The sequence below is a fragment of the Littorina saxatilis genome, linkage group LG3 (assembly GCF_037325665.1).
Source record: "Littorina saxatilis isolate snail1 linkage group LG3, US_GU_Lsax_2.0, whole genome shotgun sequence".
Lineage (NCBI taxonomy): Eukaryota > Metazoa > Mollusca > Gastropoda > Littorinimorpha > Littorinidae > Littorina > Littorina saxatilis.
The window spans coordinates 11,082,609-11,106,762 of NC_090247.1; the positions used below are offsets into that span (position 1 = coordinate 11,082,609).

The window sequence follows — 24,154 nt, forward strand, 5'->3', positions numbered from 1 at the left end:
GAGTCCTGAACCAAGGAGGCAGCCTGCACGAGAGCTTCTGCTTCTGCTTTATAGTTTGCTTCCAGGTGTCACTACGTGCAACAACAAAGTGTTAGGAAATGGTTATTGTTTCCAGTGTTGACATGATTTATGTGGGGAAAGCTAAGTGCATGTGGCATGCTTATGTGTTCACAGCAAAGTCATCAGGTCTACCCATGTGTTCTTCTTACCTATCTATGTGTCCACAAAGTTATTAGCTGATCTATCCATGTCAGGGATGGGACTTTTCCGCGTATCCGCTGATTTCCGCGGACTCGACTTACGAATTTCGCTGGAGTAATCTATTTTTCCGCGTCCAATTTCATCACAGTATCTATAACTTGTTGACTGAATGATATGGAGAGAAGTGAAGATGGAACAGAACACTGGAGGCTTGAGAGTTAAATTGTGCTGTCTGAAAACTCCTGATAACTAATAGTCATGTTGAGCTTCAATGCATTGGGGCGTCACTTGGATCATACTATTGCCAGTATTGGATTATGGATACATGGTTCATTACGTAAATATGCACCATTACAATGTTACCATTGTTGTGTGAAAGTGTTTTTTATGTTTGGTTGGGATTTTTTCTTTTTTTTTTTGGGGGGGGGGGGGGGGGAGGTTGGGGGAGGAGAATGTCTTTTTTACCTGATCCAAACAAGTTGAATTTTAGTCTCAAGATGCACCAGATTGCACAGATTTTAATGTACCATTTTTTAAAAAATCGGGGGAGCATGACCCCGAACCCCCCTAGAATAAAGGGATTTCCTCATTTTTCATCACAAGAGAGTCCCACCCCTGCATGTGTTCACATTATCTAAGTGTTGACAGGTGTCTGCCATGTGTTCATGTTGTCTATGTGTCCACAGAGGTATCAGCCATATGTTCATGTTTATGTGTCCACAGAGGTATCAGCCATGTGTTCATGTTGTTTGTGTTCACAGAGGTATCAGTCATGTGTTCATGTTGTCTGTGTTGACAAAGGTATCAGCCATGTGTTCATGTTGTCTATGTGTCCACAGAGGTATCAGCCATGTGTTCATGTTATCTATGTGTCCACAGAGGTATCAGCCATGTGTTCATGTTGTCTATGTGTCCACAGAGGTATCAGCCATGTGTTCATGTTTATGTGTCCACAGAGGTATCAGCCATGTGTTCATGTTGTTTATGTGTCCACAGAGGTATCAGCCACTCAGCGGTCAGTGACATGCAGACTATACAGCAGGAGGCCCCCAACCGCTCTACGCGCACCACTGACCGTGACCGTGACCGTGACTACGACTTTTACTCCACTCGACCTTCAGCCAGCCGTGACAGAGACTTCTTCGAGGATGAAATAGACTCCATGTCCGGATTCTCCTCTTCCAAGTAAGTCAAGTTGCCTCGTCGCTTCTCTTGGGTCTCTAAGTTTGTGATGGAAATCACATGATTTAGCATCTCTTGATTCTTCTTGATATAAGATTCTCTTTAATGTCGTCATTAAATGATAGTCTGCGGCGCAAGGACTCTTTGTGCAGGCAGCAAGCGGGTACAGATGTAGTATTTGTATGGTGAGTGTGCAGGCAGCAAGTGGGTACAGATGTAGTATTTGTATGGTGAGTGTGCAGGCAGCAAGTGGGTACAGATGTAGTATTTGTATGGTGAGTGTGCAGGCAGCAAGTGGGTACAGATGTAGTATTTGTATGGTGAGGGTGCAGGCAGCAAGTGGGTACAGATGTAGTATTTGTATGGTGAGGGTGCAGGCAGCAAGTGGGTACAGATGTAGTATTTGTATGGTGAGGGTGCAGGCAGCAAGTGGGTACAGATGTAGTATTTGTATGGTGAGGGTGCAGGCAGCAAGTGGGTACAGATTTAGTATTTGTATGGTGAGGGTGCGTGATGCTCTTTTAACCAGAATTCTGTCTTTTGGGTCAGCATTTGAGCAAGGTGATGCTTCAAAAATACACAAACAGAAAAGGGGATGCGGAATAAAAAAGTAACGATAGTCCCTTGGAATTAGTGGGTCCACAAATGTTTTACTTTGAAGCAGTGTTTTTGTACACCGAGTGTACCATGGTGTGTGAACGTCTTGTAGTGGAAACAGACGTAGGAGAAAACAGAGTGTTGAGCGTAACTGTGAGAGAAAGGGACACTACAGCAAGGTTCCACATCACGTAGAATTAAGGGTATAATACCCTTTGACCCTCCAAATCACGTACGAGATGCTCTCTGAAGAGGTATAAATACGTAACTGTTTTCTTTCAAAGAGGTAAAAAAACGTACGAGTCAAACGCTGAAAGGGTATAGCCTTTGCTAGTTTACAAGCAACAGCACTCAGGTCGCCTGCTCTATTGAGACCACTAAGGCCACACAAAAAAATAGTCTGTTTACAGTATCCCGACCGACCCTATTTTTTGGCGCGACCCTAGACTTTTTTGGGGGCATTTGGGAAAAAAAAAAACCTTTGTTTTTTGGCAAAATAACTTAAAAATATGTTTAAACAAAATAAAAAAATAAAAAATCCCGACCTACCGACCCTTTTTTTTGTGCCTATGTTACCGTAAACAGACTTTTTTTTTTTTTGGCCTAAAGTACACGCCGTGTTCGTGCCACTCCTCTGTCGACACTGACACCCCGTGAAGCAGAGGTTGCCTCCCTTGTCCTCAAACTGCGCGATATCTTTAAACTGATCATCTCGATGGCACTGTTCGCTTTAGCCTATCCGGTGCTGTCGCCTGCTCAAAAAAATGCCTCGCAAAACGTCAAAATGGCAAAGGTGATAACTACCAGACAGGCAATCATATGGGGAAAAAAAGACATTTCATGGATACACCGATTGTCACTCATACCCTGTGAAAAATCTGGAAGGGGTATAAAAACCCTTTACATTTTTCCTGAAAGGGTATGAATACCCTTGACTTTTGGGGTTGTGTAGAACCCTGCTACAGTATATAACCTGTGCCCCTCTACCTCACTGTTGCCTGTCTTGTAATGACAAAATATCAACAGAAGCAGGAGGGACCAGCGTAAGAATGAAGTGTCATTGTGAGAGAAAGTGACAGTGTGGTGTGTACAGCCTGCCGTTGCTTGTGTTACAGGAGAGGCGGGAGTGGGGACAACTTGAAGTCACGCACGGATGACTTTGGCTGGGGCAACCCCAACAAGGGAGGGTCGTGGGACATCGACAGCTACGACACCAAGCCCGCCTCCCACTCAATGTCCTCTCGCGCAGATGACAGGTTGGCACCTTTCAGATACTAGCCCCGATCCTAGCTCTTGCCGGCCCGCCTCTCTCCCTGATGTCTGTGTCTGGGGCGCAAGTCATTTGCTTATGTCTTGATGTTTTTATGACAGATTTTATCCGCTCTATTCTTACATATAAATGGGTGGTTTCACTGTTGTCACCTTTATTTTGTATATATTATAGCATTGTGATCTTTTTATAGAGATTATTTTTTATATTTGTCTGATCCTTATTCCGGGTATGTTTTAAAGCATTGTTTTCAGTGTTATTTATGAAGCTGGGGTGCTGTCTTGGGAACAAGCAATGTACATTTAAGCATGTTCACAGACATGGTATCTTCCGTGTAAATGTTTGTAGATTATGTGGCCTTACGAAACGTTGCTTGGATTGTATCTCCATTGTATCTCCCAGTCCCATTTGATCATTAACTCAATTTGAAGTCATGACAGTGCCGAGCTAGTCTATTGTCATTGGCTTTTGTAAATGTTTTCTGGTCCTACTCAACTCAGACACTTTGACCTTTTTTGTACAAACATTAATACAGAGCTGCCAACAGCTTCGCTTAAGCGTAGCATGCTACGTTTTAAGACAAATCGCTACGCTGTTATGCCAAGCTTAGAATTGCTACGCTCAAACAACGAATCACAAACATTCAACAGTTTGCTCTTTCTTGTGAGTCTTGGTCCTCCTCTCTGACTCTCACTCCGTGTCAGAATGTGTGTCATAAAACATTGTTCACACTGTAAAGTGGCACCGAAGACACTCTTTGTAGGCCATTATGTTTCTTTTTTCCCAAATAAACTGTCTTTAAATGTATATATTCTTGCGCGATATAGCCGAAATGTGGATGTGCAAATAAATGTTAGACAATGCTACACTAAAACACCATTTGCTATGCTGAAAATTGCCCCAAAATGTCTTTTAGCTTCTTTCTTCTGCGTTCGTGGGCTGAAACTCCCACGTACACTACGTGTTTTTTGCACGAGTGGAATTTTACGTGTATGACCGTTTTTACCCCGCCATTTAGGCAGCCATACGCCGCTTTCGGGGAAAGCATGCTGGGTATTTTTGTGTTTCTATAACCCACCGAACTCTGACATGGATTACAGGATCTTTTTCGTGCGCACTTGGTCTTGTGCTTGCGTGTACACACGGGGGTGTTCGGACACCGAGGAGAGTCTGCACACAAAGTTGACTCTGAGAAATAAATCTCTGGCCGAACGTGGGGACGAACTCACGCTGACAGCGTCCAACTGGATACAAATCCAGCGCGCTACCGACTGAGCTACATCCCCGCCCTATGTCTTTTAGCTACACTTTAGGTTTAACAAGGGTTGGCAGGTCTGTTAATACGACAGAGCAGCAAGGTTGAAAAACCCCATTAGTGGTGTTAATCTGGGAATAGTGGTGATGGAGTGAAAGTGTGATGTCAGAACAGGAGGGGCTGTGTCCGTTAACAGTAGAAGCAGAGTAATTTGGCATGATGTGTGTACACTTGCTGTTCAGTGTGTTGGGGACAGGAGGGGCTGTGTCCGTTAACAGTAGAAGCAGAGTGATTTGGCATGATGTGTGTACACTTGCTGTTCAGTGTGTTGGGGACAGGAGGGGCTGTGTCCGTTAACAGTAGAAGCAGAGTGATTTGGCATGATGTGTGTACACTTGCTGTTCAGTGTGTTGGGGACAGGGAGCATGCAGAAAGTTTCTGATTAAAGCATCTGACACGTGATCCACCCTTGTCTTGTGTCTTTTGTCGTCTGCACTGCTGGTATGATTCATATGCTTCAGAGACCTCTGTACTCCCTTCCCTGTACTCACCTCATTGCTGGTCTGGTTCATTGCAGCCTGTGTACTCCCTCCCTGTACCCCCCCTCACTCTCATCATTGCTGGTCTGGTTCATTGCAGCCTGTGTACTCCCTCCCTGTACTCCCCACTCACTCTCATCATTGCTGGTCTGGTTCAGTGCAGCCTGTGTACTCCCTCCCTGTACTCCACACTCACTCATCATTGCTGGTCTGGTTCATTGCAGCCTTTGTACTCCCTCCCTGTACTCCCCACTCACTCTCATCATTGCTGGTCTGGTTCAGTGCAGCCTGTGTACTCCCTTCCCTGTACTCCCCCTCACTCTCATCATTGCTGGTCTGGTTCGTTGCAGCCTGTGTACTCCCACCCTGTACTTCCCACTCACTCTAATCATTGCTGGTCTGGTTCATTGCAGCCTGTGTACTCCCACCCTGTACTCCCCACTCACTCTCATCATTGCTGGTCTGGTTCATTGCAGCCTGTGTACCCCCTTCCCTGTACTCCCCCTCACTCATCATTGCTGGTCTGGTTCATTGCAGCCTGTGTACTCCCACCCTGTACTCCCCACTCACTCTCATCATTGCTGGTCTGGTTCATTGCAGCCTGTGTACTCCCACCCTGTACTTCCCACTCACTCTAATCATTGCTGGTCTGGTTCATTGCAGCCTGTGTACTCCCACCCTGTACTCCCCACTCACTCTCATCATTGCTGGTCTGGTTCATTGCAGCCTGTGTACTCCCACCCTGTACTCCCCACTCACTCTAATCATTGCTGGTCTGGTTCATTGCAGCCTGTGTACTCCCACCCTGTACTCCCCACTCACTCTCATCATTGCTGGTCTGGTTCATTGCAGCCTGTGTACTCCCACTCTGTACTCCCCCCTCTCCCCTCACTCTCATCATTGCTGGTCTGGTTCATTGCAGCCTGTGTACTCCCTCCCTGTACTCCCCACTCACTCATCATTGCTGGTCTGGTTCAGTGCAGCCTGTGTACTCCCTCCCTGTACTCCCCCTCACTCTCATCATTGCTGGTCTGGTTCATTGCAGTCTATGTACTCCCTCCCTGTACTCCCCACTCACTGGTCATTGCTGGTCTGGTTCATTGCAGCCTGTGTGCTTACTCCCCTCTCACTCTCATCATTGCTGGTCTGGTTCATTGCAGCCTGTGTACTCCCTCCCTGTACCCCCCCTCACTCTCATCATTGCTGGTCTGGTTCATTGCAGCCTGTGTACTCCCTCCCTGTACTCCCCACTCACTCATCATTGCTGGTCTGGTTCATTGCAGCCTATGTAACCCCCCCCCCCCCCCATGGCCACTAACAATGTGCTTCTGCAGCTTCTGGAATACTTTTGGCAACTTTTGAAAGAACTTCATGTGGAAGTCTTTAATGCTAAAGTCTGGTTATTGTTCAAGTGATCTAGTATGAAATGATATTTCTAGCCATATCCAAACATCTTTGCAGCCTACACTGAAAATAACACATAAAACGTCCCCCGAAACAAAGATCAGACAAATAGAATGCACTGGAACTCGGCACATGTCTTAAAAATGATCTAATATGGGTTTGACTCCAGTGGGCATGCTTCACACTTACTAAATGGTAGGATTACTGACAAGTGGGTGTCACAGCCTATGCAGGCAAGCCAAAAGTTTGGTGGTGTATAGTCAGGGCCCTGGGGTGATGTGCACAAAGCGAACCTGGGTGCCACCCAAATGGGTGGTGCGCAGCTGCAGGTTCAGATTGGTTGAGATGTTTTGTAATTTCGACCAGTCGGAACCCGCAGCTTTTTCCCATCCGGTTGGCTGGCACCCAGTTTTGCTTCGTGCACCTCGGCCAGGATACCTCATTGACTGTCCTGATCATCACACTATGTACTGTACTTTCCGGGTGACAAGGCGCTACAGTGCATAAGGCCCTTCTTTTTAACAAAAATTGTAATCCAGTCACCCATTGGGCGCAGGGGGCCGACAGGGCGCACCAAAATTGAAAAAAGTATACCGGTAACAAACGGTCGAAGAATGAAAATAAGCCGCACATCAAAGGAAGAATACAGAGTGGAAATGACCCAGTTTTTGCCATGAGAGGTGGTTCCCCTGTCATATCTGAGAGAGGAAACACTTCCTGCACCGGGGTCAGTGACCGGTCAGTGACCGATTTTAACAGAGTGGAAATATGTGTGCTCTGTGTGTGCGGCGAGATCAAAGGCAGGTCCATTGTGATAGCTGGGTGGCTTGAGAGCTCGAGGAAACTTGGCCAGGGCAGTACCTAGTAGTTGAAACATGCATTATAACAAGTTGTTTGACTCGTACTCAGGCGGTCTCTTTGATTTTTTTCGTATTTCATACACGGATTGACGGGCGCAGTGGCGTGGTGGTAAGACGTCGGCCTCCTAACCGGGAGGTCGTGAGTTCGAATCCCGGTCGCTGCCGCCTGGTGGGTTAAGAGTGGAGATTTTTCCGATCTCCCAGGTCAACTTATGTGCAGACCTGCTTGTGACTTAACCCCCTTCGTGTGTACACGCAAGCACAAGACCAAGTGCGCACGGAAAAGATCCTGTAATCCATGTCAGAGTTCGGTGGGTTATAGAAACACAAAAATACCCAGCATGCCTCCCCCGAAATCGGCGTATGGCTGCCTGAATGGCGGGGTAAAAACGGTCATACACGTAAAAATCCACTCGTGCTAAAAACATAAGTGAACGTGGGAGTCTAAGCCCATGAACGAAGAAGAAGAAGAAGATACACGGATTAGGCGCTTCGTTATACAAGACGCAGGGGTCGAACTCGAGGAAAAAAGTCGCGCCTTATGACCGGAAAGTACGGTACTGTCTTTCTCAATCACTCATGTCAAGTGTCTTGTCTGTCGAGCACTTCTGCCATGGTTACCATAGAGTACCTACCACTCAGACCCAGTTCGAGTTTGTGTGTGTATGTATGCGTGCAAGTGCCACTCAAACCACATTTGACTCGCAGGTTGTTTGTGGTGTGTTATGTGTTTGAGTTGTAGTGTGGTATGTGTTTGTATGAGTCATGGACTGCTTGTGTGTGTGTATGAGTCATAGCCTGCTTGTTTGTTTGATGTTTCTGTATAACTTGCTCATAGTCTGCTTGTTATGAACTGCAGTGAAGTTGTTGAAGGAGAGGAGGAGGAGTTGATGACTGCCAAGGACAATAACTCCTTGTTTGGGTAACACGGGTTCTCTTTCTTCATGGTGCTTATGCTTTTTTAGTCTCCTGCATGCTCTCCCTTCCCTGTACGGAAACAAGTGTTGAATATGTGTGTGTATGTGTGCTCCGATATGAAATGAGGTTGATCTCAAACGGCACCAGCATAATTTGCAACATAAATGGCTTGCTGTAGCCAGCGAGCTTGCTGGGTGTCAATTTGCAACATAAAAGGCTTGCTGTAGCAAGCGAGCTTGCTGGGTGTCAATTTGCAACATAAAAGGCTTGCTGTAGCAAGCGAGCTTGCTGGGTGTCAATTTGCAACATAAAAGGCTTGCTGTAGCAAGCGAGCTTGCTGGGTGTCAATTTGCAACATAAAAGGCTTGCTGTAGCAAGCGAGCTTGCTGGGTGTCAATTTGCAACATAAAAGGCTTGCTGTAGCAAGCGAGCTTGCTGGGTGTCAATTTGCAACATAAAAGGCTTGCTGTAGCAAGCGAGCTTGCTGGGTGTCAATTTGCAACATAAAAGGCTTGCTGTAGCAAGCGAGCTTGCTGGGTGTCAATTTGCAACATAAAAGGCTTGCTGTAGCAAGCGAGCTTGCTGGGTGTCAATTTGCAACATAAAAGGCTTGCTGTAGCAAGCGAGCTTGCGGAGAAAGCAGGTTTTCTGATGTTCACTGCATGCACTACTTTTATTTGAAAAATAATGCAAACTTTGCTATCATTGTTCATTGCTTTGTTTGCTTCTTTGTGCTCAGATCATGGAAAATTGGGTTAATGTTAATGGTACCCTGTAGCGTTTGGTGCATTGAACATCAGGAAACGTGCTGCAACTGTTATGACAGCCGGCCTTTGTACAGCAGTCTGGTAGCAGTGCTCCTGTCTTTGTGATGCTTCTACACACATGTATGCTTGAGGGGCTGTGGGCTGCAGTATTCACAACTTGTATAGTGTTGGTACAGAAAGGTGTACGTTGTCTGCAGACAAGATGCCAGTGGGCTGTGATATTCACAGCTTTATGGTGCTGTATTGTCACAGGCATTGCTTTTTCAGTTTCTGTGCTAATTGTTCTGTTCTTCTTTTTGCTGTTTGCTTGGGCATCAGTGAAGGGACACTGGTTGTTTGTGCCTCTATTGCGGCCTAACTCTGTGGCTGGCTAACTGTGGTCAGCTGCAGCAGTTGATGCAAGGATTTAGCTCGATTTTCACAATGACGTGGCTCAGAAAATGCCCATTTTGTGCTGAGGGTTGGGTGAGCAGAAGGCGTGGTGTGGATTTTGGTGAAGCTGGTTTGCTCCCCTAGTGGTACACGTGTAAGGTTGTGGTCACCTTGTCCCTCCTAGCCTGGACCCTGGGGCTGAGGTGCATCAAGCCAAACTGGGTGGGAACAAGCCGCAGGGTCTGATTGGTTGAAATCACAACAAATCTCAATTTCAACCAATACGACCCCATGGCTGCACCGCGTCTACCGTCCATTTGAGTGGCAGCCAGTTTTGCTTCGTGCACCTCGGCCTCGGTTCTCCTACCCATGCTAATGGCTGCACTCTGGCAAGGGCTGTCATGCCCTGCATGGTTCTGTGAAACTTTTCACCCAGCAGACTACACTGGTTCACACACACACACACACACACACACACACACACACACACACACACACACACACAGTAGGTAATAAAACAGTGAGTGTGTCAGTGTATGTGTCAGTGTGTCATATATTGTCACGTTTCAATATATCACTTAAGGTGATTATGAAACGGTTAGTTACTACTAACTAACTAACCACACCACGATCCACTCTCGCAGTCATACAATTAAATAGAGACAACAAAAGTATAAGTTTCAGACGCCTGTTTATGTAAAAAACTCGCCACCTCCCTCGAGACTTCACTCAAAATATGTTCCTTTACGTTCACAAAACGTAAAAAACCCGTGGTCACTGACAAAATGCCAGTTAGAATATAGAAAATTATAGTAACACGCTGATCCCGTGTAAAGATAAGAAAATACGACTGTTCTGCTCCAAAAGTGCTAGTTCATGCAGGTGTCACACACCCCACGTCGTCACTACTCGAGTATAATCACAGATAGCAAAAATAACAACGGTGGTCAACGGGGTGCAAAGACATGGTGCACTTAGCTTTCTTTGGCCACTGGGTGGACGGCCTGTAATTAGTCTTTTTAGCCTCCACAACTGCTCCGTCGAATGAAGTGCTGGTTAGCGTGGTGACGAAGCAGGGAACTGTGGAGGCATCAGGCGCCGCACCCAGTCGCTGGTTAGCTGGTTAGCCGGTTCGCTGGTTAGCTGGTTAGCCGGTTCGCTGGTTAGCCGGTGTGCTGGTTAGCGTGGTCCCGCAGAAGGCAGCCGAACAGAAGTTAGGAAAAGGCTGCAAACAGAAAGCATCGGTGCACTAAACATGTCAGCTACCCCTCACCCTCCACCTTTAAACACGTGGGCCTGCACAAACGGACATTCCACAACAACAAAACAGCCATTTTTCGTCCTTCTCTCCCTATCTGCAAAAACCATATACAGATTAGTATTTTAGCGTTACAGAGAGCAAATTATGCGCTAATATGGAAAGAACAACAGAGAGTATTTCATTCCACAAACACAGACTCGTCAACAGCGTTAAATAATGATTTATTACCTCAAACAGCCTATGAATGTAGCACTCTCATGGAAGCAAAACCCGCTTCCTCCCTGGAATGGCCTCTGTTCGTCAACAGTGACAACAACATCCAGAAACCCCTTGTCGAATACTTATGCGAAGACCATCGCACGACGAAGGAAAGATTTGACGACTCGTCCTCAGCAAAACATGTGGCAGTGAGAAGGTGATAACTCGCTGAAGTTCCCCTAGAGTGCCGAATATTCTATTCGGTGAAATCCATCATACTCTAGAAACCGTCGTATTCGATCCTTCTTCTTCTGCCGCTGAGTGTCAAGTGCGCCGTCCTTGTGTCTCTCACAGACCACCTAGACAATAACACCTGACTGACCTTGTCACATATCAAGTTCAGCTATCCACAATTCTGCCTCGCAAAGCAGAATTACCCCCGAAAAATCTCCGCGTGCTCTGCGCTGTCAGCAAAACTCTGCCGTGTAGCCCCAACTCACGCACAGGCGCTTTCAGTCGCAATTGACCAAGAGAAGGCACCCCACTGAGTGACACTTTCTTGGTCTGTGTCACTAGATCGTGACACATATATACACATACTCGGAGACACACAATCTTTTTTTTTGCACTTGGTTACACACACGCAATGACACACGCACACACACATACACACTCTCACTGACAAACTCATTGTTTCATGCCCTTGGTTTAAACACACACACACACACACATTACAGTCACAAAGGGTGGTTCCAGTGTAGCAAGAATGCTGAGCAGTAACAGATTCTCATTACAGTGACATTCAGCTCTGAGCACTGTGTATCCACCACTTTTGTGTGTTCTCTCAACGTCAGATGTGCAATATTCAGACACGGTCACAACATGTGTTGTCAACATGGTTGATACATGGATAATCAAAACATGCACTTTGAATCACTCCGTCACAGACACTTGGATTAGCACAGCAAAGTGGTCCAAACACAATGTCTAGAGCTCTCCACTATGAAGTGTTAAGAGAAAATTGTGATTACTTGTACATGGAGGCTGCAGAATGTATCATTTTTGTTAAACAAGAGGATGCCAAACTAACGTTGTAAATGAGTCCTACACTCCAGGGATGAAGTACATGTCACTCCCTTTAACATGAAGATGTAAGACCCCAACACTGTATTGACAGAGTTTGAGTTGGCACTCTGCGCTGTCAACCTGATAGTTATGATAAAAGTGCATCTTTTTTCTCTCTGTCTCTGTCTGTCTCTCACTCTGTCTCTGTCTCTCTCTGTCTCTGCCTGTCTGTCTGTCTCTCTCTCTCTGTCTGTCTGTCTCTCTCTCTTCTCTCTCTCTCCTCTCTCTCTCTCTCTCTCTCTCTCTCTCTCTCTCTCTCTCTCTCTCTCTCTCTCTCTCTCTCTCTCTCTCTCACATGTTGACTGGTTGCATCAGCATGAAAAGAGGTTTCTGTGTGCACAAACAAAGTGAATTGGGTTTTTTCAATCAATATCAATATGAGGCTTATATCGTTCGTATTCCGTGGGTACAGTTCTAAGCGCAGGGATTTATTTTTTTATTTGTATTTTATGCAATTTATATCGCGCATATATTCAAGGCGCAGGGATTTATTTATGCCGTGTGAGATGGAATTTTTTTACACAATACATCACGCATTCACATCGGCCAGCAGATCGCAGCCATTTCGGCGCATATCCTACTTTTCATGGCCTATTATTCCAAGTCACACGGGTATTTTGGTGGACATTTTTATCTATGCCTATACAATTTTGCCAGGAAAAACCCTTTTGTCAATCGTGGGATCTTTAACGTGCACACCCCAATGTAGTGCCATCTCTTCTCTTTTCCCTTGTTTGTTTATCACAACCCTACCCATTCCCTCTGGTCATTATGAAAGCATATTTCGTTGTTGGCTTGTTGTAACACTTAGTCAAGTTTTGTTTTTTGTTTTGTTTTTGGCATGCTCAATACTTTTTATTCACACATACAGATTGATTTGAACTGTACCGTCAACACACACACAACCGCCTTGTCTCACCACCCACTCCTCTCATCATTCTGACAATGTCTTTTGGTTTTGTATCCTTCTTGATACTTTCTGTTCACACCTACATATTGACGTGTCATTGTTGATTGTTTATGTTCACACATCAGGCATGAGCAAGTTCCAGAATTTTCACTCGCCTTGTGGGCTAGTGAAATTCAAAATTGACTAGCCCACAAACAAATTCACTCGCCCACAAAAATGAGTTTCCAAAAAACAAAACGATTCCATCCATTCAAACGTGGTGAAAGGCGAGCAGGTCTTTGCAAGCGCCTGTACAGATCGCATCAGTTGAGCGACACGAGCACGCTGGTCTTGCGTTAGCTCGTGCTTAGCGTGTCCCCCCTCGGTGTCTTCGACCTTTTTGTTTGAGTTTACACATTTTTTGGTGTTTTCTTGGTGAGACTTTGATGTTTCGTGTGCACGTATGTTTTCTAGCTTAAATTTGTCCGTACCAACAACGAATGGCCCCTTTCTCTCCTTCTCAGAAGCGGCATGCTTTTCGCAAGCAGTACACATGACGTTTTTTTCCCGATCATAGTTTAGCCAGTCTCTCTGCTCACCAGTCAGATTTTGTATAGTCTCCCGCGAAGGAACGCTTCTTCTGTCCGGAGTCATACTATTTCAATCTCTCGGACTCCGTTCCCTCTGGTTTGGCTGGGGGGGGGGGGGGGGGGGTGGGGGGGGGGGCTGGCAGTTGTCCAAGTATTTCTACATGTTTACAGCTTCAGATCTGCCTAGGCTTCTGAGACACATGTGCTGTGTCGACAATTCTGATTGGTTAAATTCGCGTCAACGAAAAGTCCTGATAACCCTGAAATCACACGGTCATTCTGATTGGTTCATGGTCACTAAAGAGAATTTCCCGATCAGCTGGAACTGGAGCTCCGATCACATCTAATTTTAGCAATCGTAGACGACAAAGTGCTTCACAACAGACAATCGTCGCTCGGAAAATGATAATACCACAGACCCAAAATTTACACTCGCCAAGCGGGCGATCATTATAAGACTTTCTACTCGCCCACACTCATTTCTGGTTGCCTGTGGCGAGTGGGCGATCATTATAAGACTTTCTACTCGCCCACACTCATTTCTGGTTGCCTGTGGCGAGTGGGCGATCATTATAAGACTTTCTACTCGCCCACACTCATTTCTGGTTGCCTGTGGCGAGTGGGCGATCATTATAAGACTTTCGACTCGCCCACACTCATTTCTGGTTGCCTGTTGCGAGTGGGCGACCGATCTTGCTCATGCCTGCACATACAGATCAACCTATCTTTGTTGATACTGTCTGTCAAACCTACACATTTGGGTGTCATAGTTGTTACAGTACTCACTGTTCACACATACAGATGGACATATCGTGCTTGATACTTTCTGTTCACACATACAGAATAACCTATCCTTGATACTTTCTGTTTACACCTACAGAATAACCTATCCTTGATACTTTCTGTTCACACCTACAGAATAACCTATCCTTGATACTTTCTGTTTACACCTACAGAATAACCTATCCTTGATACTTTCTGTTTACACCTACAGAATAACCTATCCTTGATACTTTCTGTTCACACCTACAGAATAACCTATCCTTGATACTTTCTGTAAATACCAAAGACTCAAGTATCATTAGTGTGACTTTCTGTTCACACGTACAGATTGACGTTTGCTGTTCTTTCAGAGCAAGCCGTAGCCGCAGGACGGCCACGGACACGAGCGGAGGGCCATCCATGACGGACACGGACAAACAGAAATACGCCAACGCCAAATCTATATCTTCAGACCAGTTCTTCGGTGAAAGGGACCCTGATGTAAGTCTGAACCGCATAAGAGAACACCTACAGCGCAGTAGAACTAATCTTTTCATTCGCTCGGCTCCCAGACGAGGGGACGTAAACGGATAGAACTATCAAAAGTTTTGTGTTGTGTCTGTTCACTTAAAAGACCGTTGGGTCGAAATATCTGTGATTGTATTGTTTTGTCAATAACACACGTTGCAACAACCTACCTTTCTTGGTTTTTTATTCTAATCTTTTCATGAGAGTGAAACAGAGTTGTTAACTACGCACCAGCATAGTTCCTTGTGTGGTGAGAGATTTGAATAGATACATGTAAATGTTGTTTTACGGCCTCACGGTGAAACCCCAATGGGAATGTTCCCGGGTGTTACCCCGACTTTACATGAGATACCTAGTTGTATGCATCATTAGGTGTAACTTATGGCAGATTTTGGTATCTCACTGAACAATACAACTTGTCCATTTAATTGAGCAGTGTGAACCCTCAAGATGGGATACAGTCAAACCTGCCTACAACAACGATTCTAAGGGCCGACCACACGTTATTGACAAGTAGTAGCTATGGAAAGGTGAAAATGTAAACAAGCGGTTCTGGGTGGATAATTGATTTGGCTTTCTCCTTGTATGTAAATGTTGCCAAGTTGCACCTATTCTCAATTTGTGTGGATTTTTTAATTGGTACCTGACGTTTTTGTTAGGTCTATGTTGGGGGTACCCTTGTTTGGACGATATCTTTGATCCGAAATGTGAGCCAGATAGCCAAGTGGAGGGCCCTTAATGCCAAATACAATTTGAATGAAATGACAGGGGAATGAATGTTTTAGTTGGGGTACGAAAATGGGTGCAACATTCTTGTGCTGAGTTTATCCCTTGGTGTCTGCAGATTGAGATGCGTCAGAAGCTGTCGCGTCTGGAGGGCAAGTCTAGCATCTCCAGCGACGATGTGTTTGGAACCGCTCAGCCACGCTCTACCAGCAACTACGGCTCAGCCACGCCCGACCTTCAGGACATCAAGGACGGAGTCCGACAGGGCATCACCAAGGTCGCTGGCCGTCTATCCAACATCGCTAATGGAGTTGTCAACTCTTTACAGGTACGTCGTCGTTCTTAGTTGCTAGGTGCAGATATGGGAAAAATTTAGGTCGGCATATCCCATTGGATCTTTGTTTCCTTCCCCATTCCAAACTCCCCCCTCCCCAATCATAACCAAAATAAAAGTAGCTCTATTCCTACCTTATACACTTTAGGTGGTTGTGGATGGTTAATATAAAAAAAATATTTAAAAAAAGAGAAGTCTGTGTTCATTCTAATGTTAAAGAGTTAGGTTTGGGTGACGTAAAGATCTCAAATAAACATTTCCCGTGCTGTAACTGTTTAAAAATAAATGTTAACGTGTGAACTAACGTTTTAAAAAGGAATGTTAATGTGTGAAGTAACATTTTGAAAATAAGTGTAAACATGTGAACTTAATGAACCTGTCCCTCACCCCTGCACCACTCTCCCCTTTACAACAACAAGGCAGGGGTGTGTGTGTGCATTGGTTTAGTTGATTACGTTGTGGCAGTCACGTGTAGCTGCACATGACCGTGTCCTTGATGGTCCAGTATTTTGCCCCTTAAGTCCGCTCAGCCGAAACCAAGCCGAACTAGGTCGGCGAACGTTCGGTGAATGTTACACCGTGTCTGGTTCGGTGTACTAACTAGCGGCGAATGTTTCGGTGATGTCGGTCATATGATCAAGAAATATCATGTGAGAAGACTCGTGATCTGGTGACAGCGTTATAGCCCCCAGTATTGTCACTCTTCAAGGATAAAGATACAAAAATATTCAACCAATGAAAAGTCAGTTCGCCGATGACGCGCCGAAGGTTTGCAGGATTGTATCGGCGAACCGTGAACGTTACAGGTGCAACCCAAAAATAGAGGAATCCCCTGATTTGATGACGTCACCGAACGTTCGCCGAACTAGTTCGGCTTGGTTCGGCTGTAGTTAGTAGGCTTTAGACTGAGTTGTCACTGTGTGAGCACGTGTCATTTATTTCCTCGCTGTCTTGTGTTTCTAGCGAAAATAGTGTCATGGACATGGAGGTAACTAACCAGGGGTTTGCCTTTCTTTTCATTTTGCTTTTTGGGGGTCATGTTCCTGGTTTTCTAATCAGGTAACCAGGTAACTAACCAGGGGTTTGCCTTTCTTTTTATTACATTTAGTCAAGTTTTGACTAAAATGTTTTAACATAGAGGGGGAATCGAGACGAGGGTCGTGGTGTGTGTGTGTGTGTGTGTGTCTGTCTGTCTGTCTGTCTGTGCGTGTGTGTGTGTAGAGCGATTCAAAGTAAACTACTGGACCGATCTTTATGAAATTTTACATGAGAGTTCCTGGGTATGATATCCCCAGACGGTTTTTTTCTTTTTTTCGATAAATGTCTTTTATGACGTCATATCCGGCTTTTTGTAAAAGTTGAGGCGGCACTGTCACACCTTCATTTTTCAATCAAATTGATTGAAATTTTGGCCAAGCAATCTTCGACGAAGGTCGGACTTCGGTATTGCATTTCAGCATGAAGGCTTAAAAATTAATTAATGACTTTGGTCATTAAAAATCTGAACATTGTAATTAAAAATATTTTTGTATAAAATGATCCCAAATTACATTTATTTTATTCTTTATCATGTTCTGATTCCAAAAACATATAAATATGTTATATTCGGATTAAAAACAAGCTCTGAAAATTAAAAATATAAAAATTATGAATATAATTAAATTTCCGAAATCGTTTTGAAAACAATTTCATCTTATTCCTTGTCGGTTCCTGATTCCAAAAACATATAGATATGATATGTTTGGATTAAAAACACGCTCAGAAAGTTAAAACAGGCTCGTCACTTTCACTGCCTTTTGCACTAGCGGCGGACTACGGTCATTGTGAAAAAATGCAGTGCGTTCAGTTTCATTCTGTGAGTTCGACAGCTTGATAAATGTAGTAATTTCGCCTTACGCGACTTGTTATGCTTTTTGGGGGTCATGCTCCTACTGGTTCCTGCTTTCCTCTCTTCTCTTTTCTTTGTTTGGTTGGGTATTCTGTTCAGTTGTTTTGGTGTTTTGGTGTTCAACAAGGATAGTTCTTGTTTGATTCGCTTTCCAGCCCTGTTGGTGAACTTGATCTATGGTCATAGAGCAAGGATAGTTTCAGCCCTGTTCTGTTTTGATGGGTCCTGTTCAGCAGGAAGCAGTGATGGTTGTAAAGCATGCATCGGAAGCATCATGTCAGTCCTAAATAGCGCTTAAAAGCTAATTGCTACTATTTCACGCCATAGTGAGAATGCGGTTGTGGTAGGGTTCTGTGAAATTTTAAAAAAAATTAAAAATTAGGATTTACAGAAGAAAATGATGACTGCAAATGCAAAAGCAAATGCCGTTTCATAATCATAGATTATGTCCTTTTCAGTTGAGGATGTTTTTCGTTTGTATTTAATTTATCAGTTTACATAACATTTGTGTCAGTGTAATTCAGTTTTAGTGGGGAACCCCTTGATCAAGTCTTGGCTGTAATTTAGTTATGGTGAAAGTTAAAAGTGTTAAATAATAGGATAGTGAACGGTGTTAGTGTTTAACCTGTAAAGGCGGTCCTTCACGAAGTCTTTTTAACTCGGTGCTAAAACTCTGTGCGGCCAGCTTGGCAAAGCATACTTGGCATAGTCGACTTGGCCCAATTAATGACAGGCTTTATAGTGACTCTGAGCTGCTTGTGTTTTATGCACACCTCCAAACAGCTGTCCATGGTTTGTCAAGGGATAAGAAAAGTGCAACCACTGGGATCATATGCGTACCCAGCCTGCCTCTGTCATGTGTACCGTGGGATTGTTGATTATTTTTTGTAATTATTCTTATTTTAACCTTCGCCGGCACTCGTTATCGACTACACACGGACTCACTCGTGGGTCCGTGCGGACCCAGAAGGGTGTTTGATTGCAAATATCTCCTAAACGAGTTGGAATTCTTTAATGAGCTTTTAGAAATGCCTCAGACACCTAAAAAGCTATCATCTCCTAAAAGCTCATCAAATTTCAGTGATAATTAATTAATTATACACGGTATTTGGAACAATTAAAATATTATGGGTCTGCATGGCCCCACGAGTGCCACGGAAGTGTTAGCACAATTTTCCTTCTTTGAGAAGTATGGGTCCGCACGGACCCACGAGTGCCTCGGAAGGGTATACACGCTTTTCCTTCTTTGAGAAGTATGGGTCTGCACGGCCCCACGAGTGCCTCGGAAGGGTATACCATAGTTGCCAACCCTCCCGAATTTTTCGGGAATCTCCCGATGTTTTAAATCCGTCACGAAATCCCGAAGTGTGTTCGATTTTCCCGAAAATCGAAATTTCTAACATACTTTGTGTAAGCAGCCTCTTTTTGGGGGAACAAACCGGTGAAAAGACGCTCTGGTTAACCGAGACCAGCCACGTTGGCGTGCGCATGTGCGGAAAATAAGTTGTGCCTCGATCTTTCCGGTTTTGCCTTCCAACATGCCGCCAAAAACAACACCAAAAGACAAAAAACCAAAGGCTAAAGTGAGGTTTTTACCACAGTACAAGGCTAACTATGACTTTATCGACAAGTCAGATAAGGGGGAACACCACGCGTTCTGTAAACCTTGTCGATGTGACATCAACATCGGACATGGTGGGAAAAAAGACATCGAGCTCCATGCTGCCTCCGCCAAGCATTGCGGCAATGTGAAGCAGTCGACTGCTACTGCTGTGAAACAGACGCCAAAGATCACGTCGTGTTTCGCAAATACTTTGAAGGCGAAAACAACAAAAGCCAAATGCAGCACCTGAGCAGGTATCTTCAAAAAAACTTTTTTTTCATGGAATTATTAGTTATAACATGACTGTTATTTCATTTGTTAAATAAATGTCAATTTTGATCATAATATACCAGAAAAAAAGCAATTTTGGCACCTTCATTTACAAAAAATCTTCAGCTTCAGGGGGCGTTAACGCGTTGCCCCCGGACCCCCACAGGAATTTCATTGTCAGAAAGTTGGCAGCTATGGTATACACGCTTTTCCTTCTTTGAGAAGTATGGGTCTGCACGGACCCACGAGTGCCTCGGAAGGGTATACACGCTTTTCCTTCTTTGAAAAGTATGGGTCCGCACGGCCCCACGAATGCTTCCGTGTGTAGTCTAAATTTGACCATTAATTAATTAATTATCACTGAAATTTAATGAGCTTTTAGGAGATGATAGCTTGTTGGGTGTCTGAGGCATTTCTAAAAGCTCATTAAAAAATTCCAACTCGTTTAAGAGATATTTGCAATCAAACACCCTTCTGGGTCCGCACGGACCCACGAGTGCCGGCGAAGGTTGGCAGATTGACTTAGTCAGTGTCAGGGACAAAGCGAACAGCAAGATTGTTCACTCTGCACAGGACGCTGCAAGGAAGGTAGCGTTAAGTAACCACTTGTGTGGATACAACATTATGTTTATTTGGCTTGCGTTACCAAGACAATGTGTCAGCGTTGTCTTTGTTGCAGAGTTTTGGTCAACTCAAGATTTACTAGTCTTGGTATACAAATTTAAAAAGGCTCACAAGTGGGCTAAATACATATTGATTTCACTTTACACGACTTGTTTTTGACTTGTGTTGAAGTTATGCAGGTTGTTAATTAAGCCTAGACTTTTTGCTGAGGTTGTTGTCCGAAAACGCCGTGCTGGACCAGTGCAGGCACACAGGACATTGTACTGCTGGTTAACCTTTGCAGACTTTGTGTGTGATTTTCCACTGCATGTCTTTGCTTCTTCATATTTTTCAGTAATGGTTGCCCTTAAGTCAGGTGCAGGCATGCAGACAGTGAGTCCTCTTTATACAACTGTAGATGTGGCTGTAGTTATAGCTGTAGAATTGTGCTTTAACTGTGGTATAGCTGTAAAACTGTGCTTTAGCTGTGGTATAGCTGTAGAATTGTGCTTTAACTGTGGTGTAGCTGTATAACTGTGATATAGCTGTATAACTGGTATAGCTGTAGAACTGTCCTATAACTGTGGTATAGCTGTAGAACTGTGCTTTAACTGTGGTATAGCTGTAGAACTGTGCTCTAACTGTGGTATAGCTGTAGAATTGTGCTTTAACTGTGGTATAGCTGTAAAACTGTGCTTTAGCTGTGGTATAGCTGTAGAATTGTGCTTTAACTGTGGTGTAGCTGTATAACTGTGATATAGCTGTATAACTGGTATAGCTCAGTAGCCCGGTAGCTCAGTTGGTAGAGCACTGGACTTGTGATCGAAAGGTCGCAGGTTCGAATTCGGGCCGGGACGGACACGGGTCAACTTTATGTGCAGACCCAGAGACAGAAGCCATGTCCCACCCCCGTGTCATCACAATGGCACGTAAAAGACCTTGGTCATTCTGCCATAAGTGCAGGTGGCTGAATACACCTAAACACGCAGACACCTGGGTAGCGCGACTCCGTTGCTGCTAGCTTTCCACTGGGAGGAAGCGACCCGAATTTCCCAGCGATGGGACAATAAAGTAATGAAAAATGAGGAAAAAAAAATAGCTGTAGAACTGTCCTATAACAGTTCAATTGTGCTGTGACTGTGTTATAACTGTTGCATAGCTGTGTACCTGTGGTATGACTGTGGTATCGTTGATTGATTGTGCTAGGACTGCTGTAACTGTGGTATAGCTGTAGAACTGTGCTATAACTGTGGTATGGCTGTTTGATTGTGCTATAACTGTGGTATGGCTGTTTGATTGTGCTATAACTGTGGTATAGCTGTGTAAATGTGGTATGACTGTGGTATAGCTGTATAACTTTGGTATAGCTGTATAACTTTTGCATGACTGGAATGAGTTGTATAACTGTGGTATCGCTGTATAACTAGTATAAATGTGGTACAGCTGTATAACTGTGGTATAGCAGTAGAACTGTTGCATAACTGAGGTTTGACTGTGTTATAGCTGTATAACTGTGGTATAACATTGGTATAGCTGTATAACTCAGGTATGACCGTGGTATAGCTGTTGTATATCTGTATAACTGTGGAATAACTGTGATGTTATTGTGGAAATGTGTGGTGTTTGTACTTCTTGTCATAGCTGTTCATTTGCTCTGCCTGTTGGTCCGACCCCTACAACTGTCCCAGACTGTTTCTGCTTTGTCTTGCATTTGTTCTGTTTTCTTCTTATTTTGTTGCTTTGCTTGATCAGTTGATGCATATTGCTGATGCGTGCGTGCCTCTTACTTGTGGTCACCCTACAGTACAATTCACACTGAGATACTATACACAAGTTACTATACACACCAAGATACTATACACACTGAGATACTGTACACACCAAGATACTATACACAAGTTACTATACACACCAAGATAATAGTAATAATAATAATAATGGACATTTGCTATAGCGCATAATCATATATATGCTCAATGCGCTTTACAATACTATACACACCAAGATACTATACACACCAAGGTACTATACACACCAAGAATTACTATACACACTGAGATACAAAACACACAAAGATACTATGCACACCGTTTTTGTGTGTGTACACCGCTATACAGTACATGTTAAGACATTGTGGGCTACTGCTAAACGTTAAGATTGTAAGTGTGAAGTCAGAATTAACCTTCCGTCATATAGCGCTCAATGAGGTGTTGTCAGTACATACATTACATCTGCTTCCATCATTCTAACCATATCTCTATTTTGATTATGCATGAGTTCTGTAAGTTTTTGCTCAATGTCTTTTGTCATGAGATTAACTGCAGCAAAAATTAGAGTATTCACAATAATTACACATTAACATGCTTCCATTTGAAACTTTGAGGTCTTCATCGGGGATTGACGCCCGACAAAAGCTAATTGAAGCCCGACGGAGCGAAGCGACGGAGGGCTTCAATTAGACTTTGGGAGGGCGTCAATCCACGATGGAGACCGAGAAGTTTCAAATGGAAGCATGTTAATGTTATTGTAATTCAATCTGACGACGATCTCTTTCCTGCTTTCATGCGGTTGTAAACAGACAGAATTGGTTCTGTTCTGTTCACACACTACTTTCAGTCCACCTACCTGCAAGGGTCAAGTCCCAAGAAATCTGTCTCTGTATTTCTATCGTATCACTCTGCTCTTGTTTTGTTTTCTTTCACACACATTTTCCCTTTTTTTTTGACGGGTTTCTGGACAGCAAACTCTAAAACAAATTCTTTTCATCACAAAAGTGATCTTTGGAATTGACTGACAAGAAGAATTCATGCATCAACTTACGTCACGTATTCGACGTCATCACTTCGCATACCTTATGGTCTCGGTATTTTGTTGGCCTTCATATTTCCTACTTGTAAAATGACCCTCAAAGCTAACCGAGACTAGTTGAGGCTGTATCAATGCGCCTCGCCAGCAGGTTGTTAATGGATTTTTTAGCGAGTGGTTATCGACAATTAATGACCGGTAATTTTTAATGAGTTGGGGCATTCTGACCAATCACCGGATCTGTTTCATTGAAACACAAACTTGATTGAATTACAATATGACTTAGAGGGATAAATTTATACATCTGATAAATGCAGTCATGTAGCTCTTAAACTACATGCTTGCATTTTGCCCCAGCCTTTATAACCTCTCGACAGACTGCAGCTTTGTCATTTGCCCCAGCCTTTATAATCTCTTGACAGATTGCAGCTTTGTCATTTGCCCCAGCCTTTATAATCTCTTGACAGATTGCAGCTTTGTCATTTGCCCCAGCCTATAACATCTCTTGACAGATTGCAGCGTTGTCATTTGCCCCAGCCCATAACATCTCGACAGATTGCAGCTTTGTCATTTGCCCCAGCCTATAACATCTCTTGACAGATTGCAGCTTTGTCATTTGCCCAAGCCTTTAATATCTTTTGACAGACTGCAGCTTTGTAATTTGCCCCAGCCTTTAATATCTCTTGACAGACTGCAGGGCTTAAGTGAAACATTGGGAATGACAAGACCTGTGTTGATTTGATGACAAGGATTGTGTGCATGCCACAAAGGACGGGGAACTGAGTTCAAGGTGTTTGTTGTGTTTTCAGGACCGCATGACGTAGTGGAAGCTTGACGGCAGCCCGGAACTCTCTGACAACACCTATCAACTTGCTGCAGCCATGCCCTGGCCTTCACCTTCACTTCTGATCTTGATAAAACCTGAGGCCTCGGACAACACCCCTTGACTTTTTGCAGCCATGCCCTGGCCTTCAACTTCACCTTGACCTCAGCCCAACACTCTGACAACACCCCTCTACTTGCTGCAGCCATGCCCTGGCCTTGACCTTCACCTCTGACCTTGTATGGCAGGGTGATGGCGACCTCTTCTCGTTTCTCTTGTCCTTTCTTCACATCTCCCTCTGGCTCACTGTTGTCTGCCAGGCAGCCAGGGCAGTGCCCCTAGGGCAGAGGCTCTCAGCACCACACCAAGCTCAGTGTTCCCAAG

General features: G+C 44.3%; 1 protein-coding gene across 8 annotated transcripts in view; it reads left to right on the forward strand.

Annotated features, from left to right (window-relative positions):
- Positions 1 to 24,154, forward strand: part of LOC138961601 (ADP-ribosylation factor GTPase-activating protein 2-like) — a 36,500-nt gene extending 12,346 nt beyond the window's left edge. For 2 of the 8 annotated variants that reach the window (XM_070333264.1, XM_070333269.1), the window contains 5 exons: positions 1,198 to 1,386; positions 3,096 to 3,236; positions 8,168 to 8,230; positions 14,562 to 14,691; positions 15,563 to 15,790. In XM_070333264.1, the coding sequence (XP_070189365.1) occupies positions 1,198 to 1,386; positions 3,096 to 3,236; positions 8,168 to 8,230; positions 14,562 to 14,691; positions 15,563 to 15,790 (751 nt within the window). Of the gene's footprint in view, positions 1 to 1,197; positions 1,387 to 3,095; positions 3,237 to 8,167; positions 8,231 to 14,561; positions 14,692 to 15,562; positions 15,791 to 16,741; positions 16,767 to 20,497; positions 20,536 to 23,756 lie in introns of those variants that run through there. The other 6 variants (XM_070333270.1, XM_070333271.1, XR_011454244.1 and 3 more) reach the window with 5 other exon arrangements.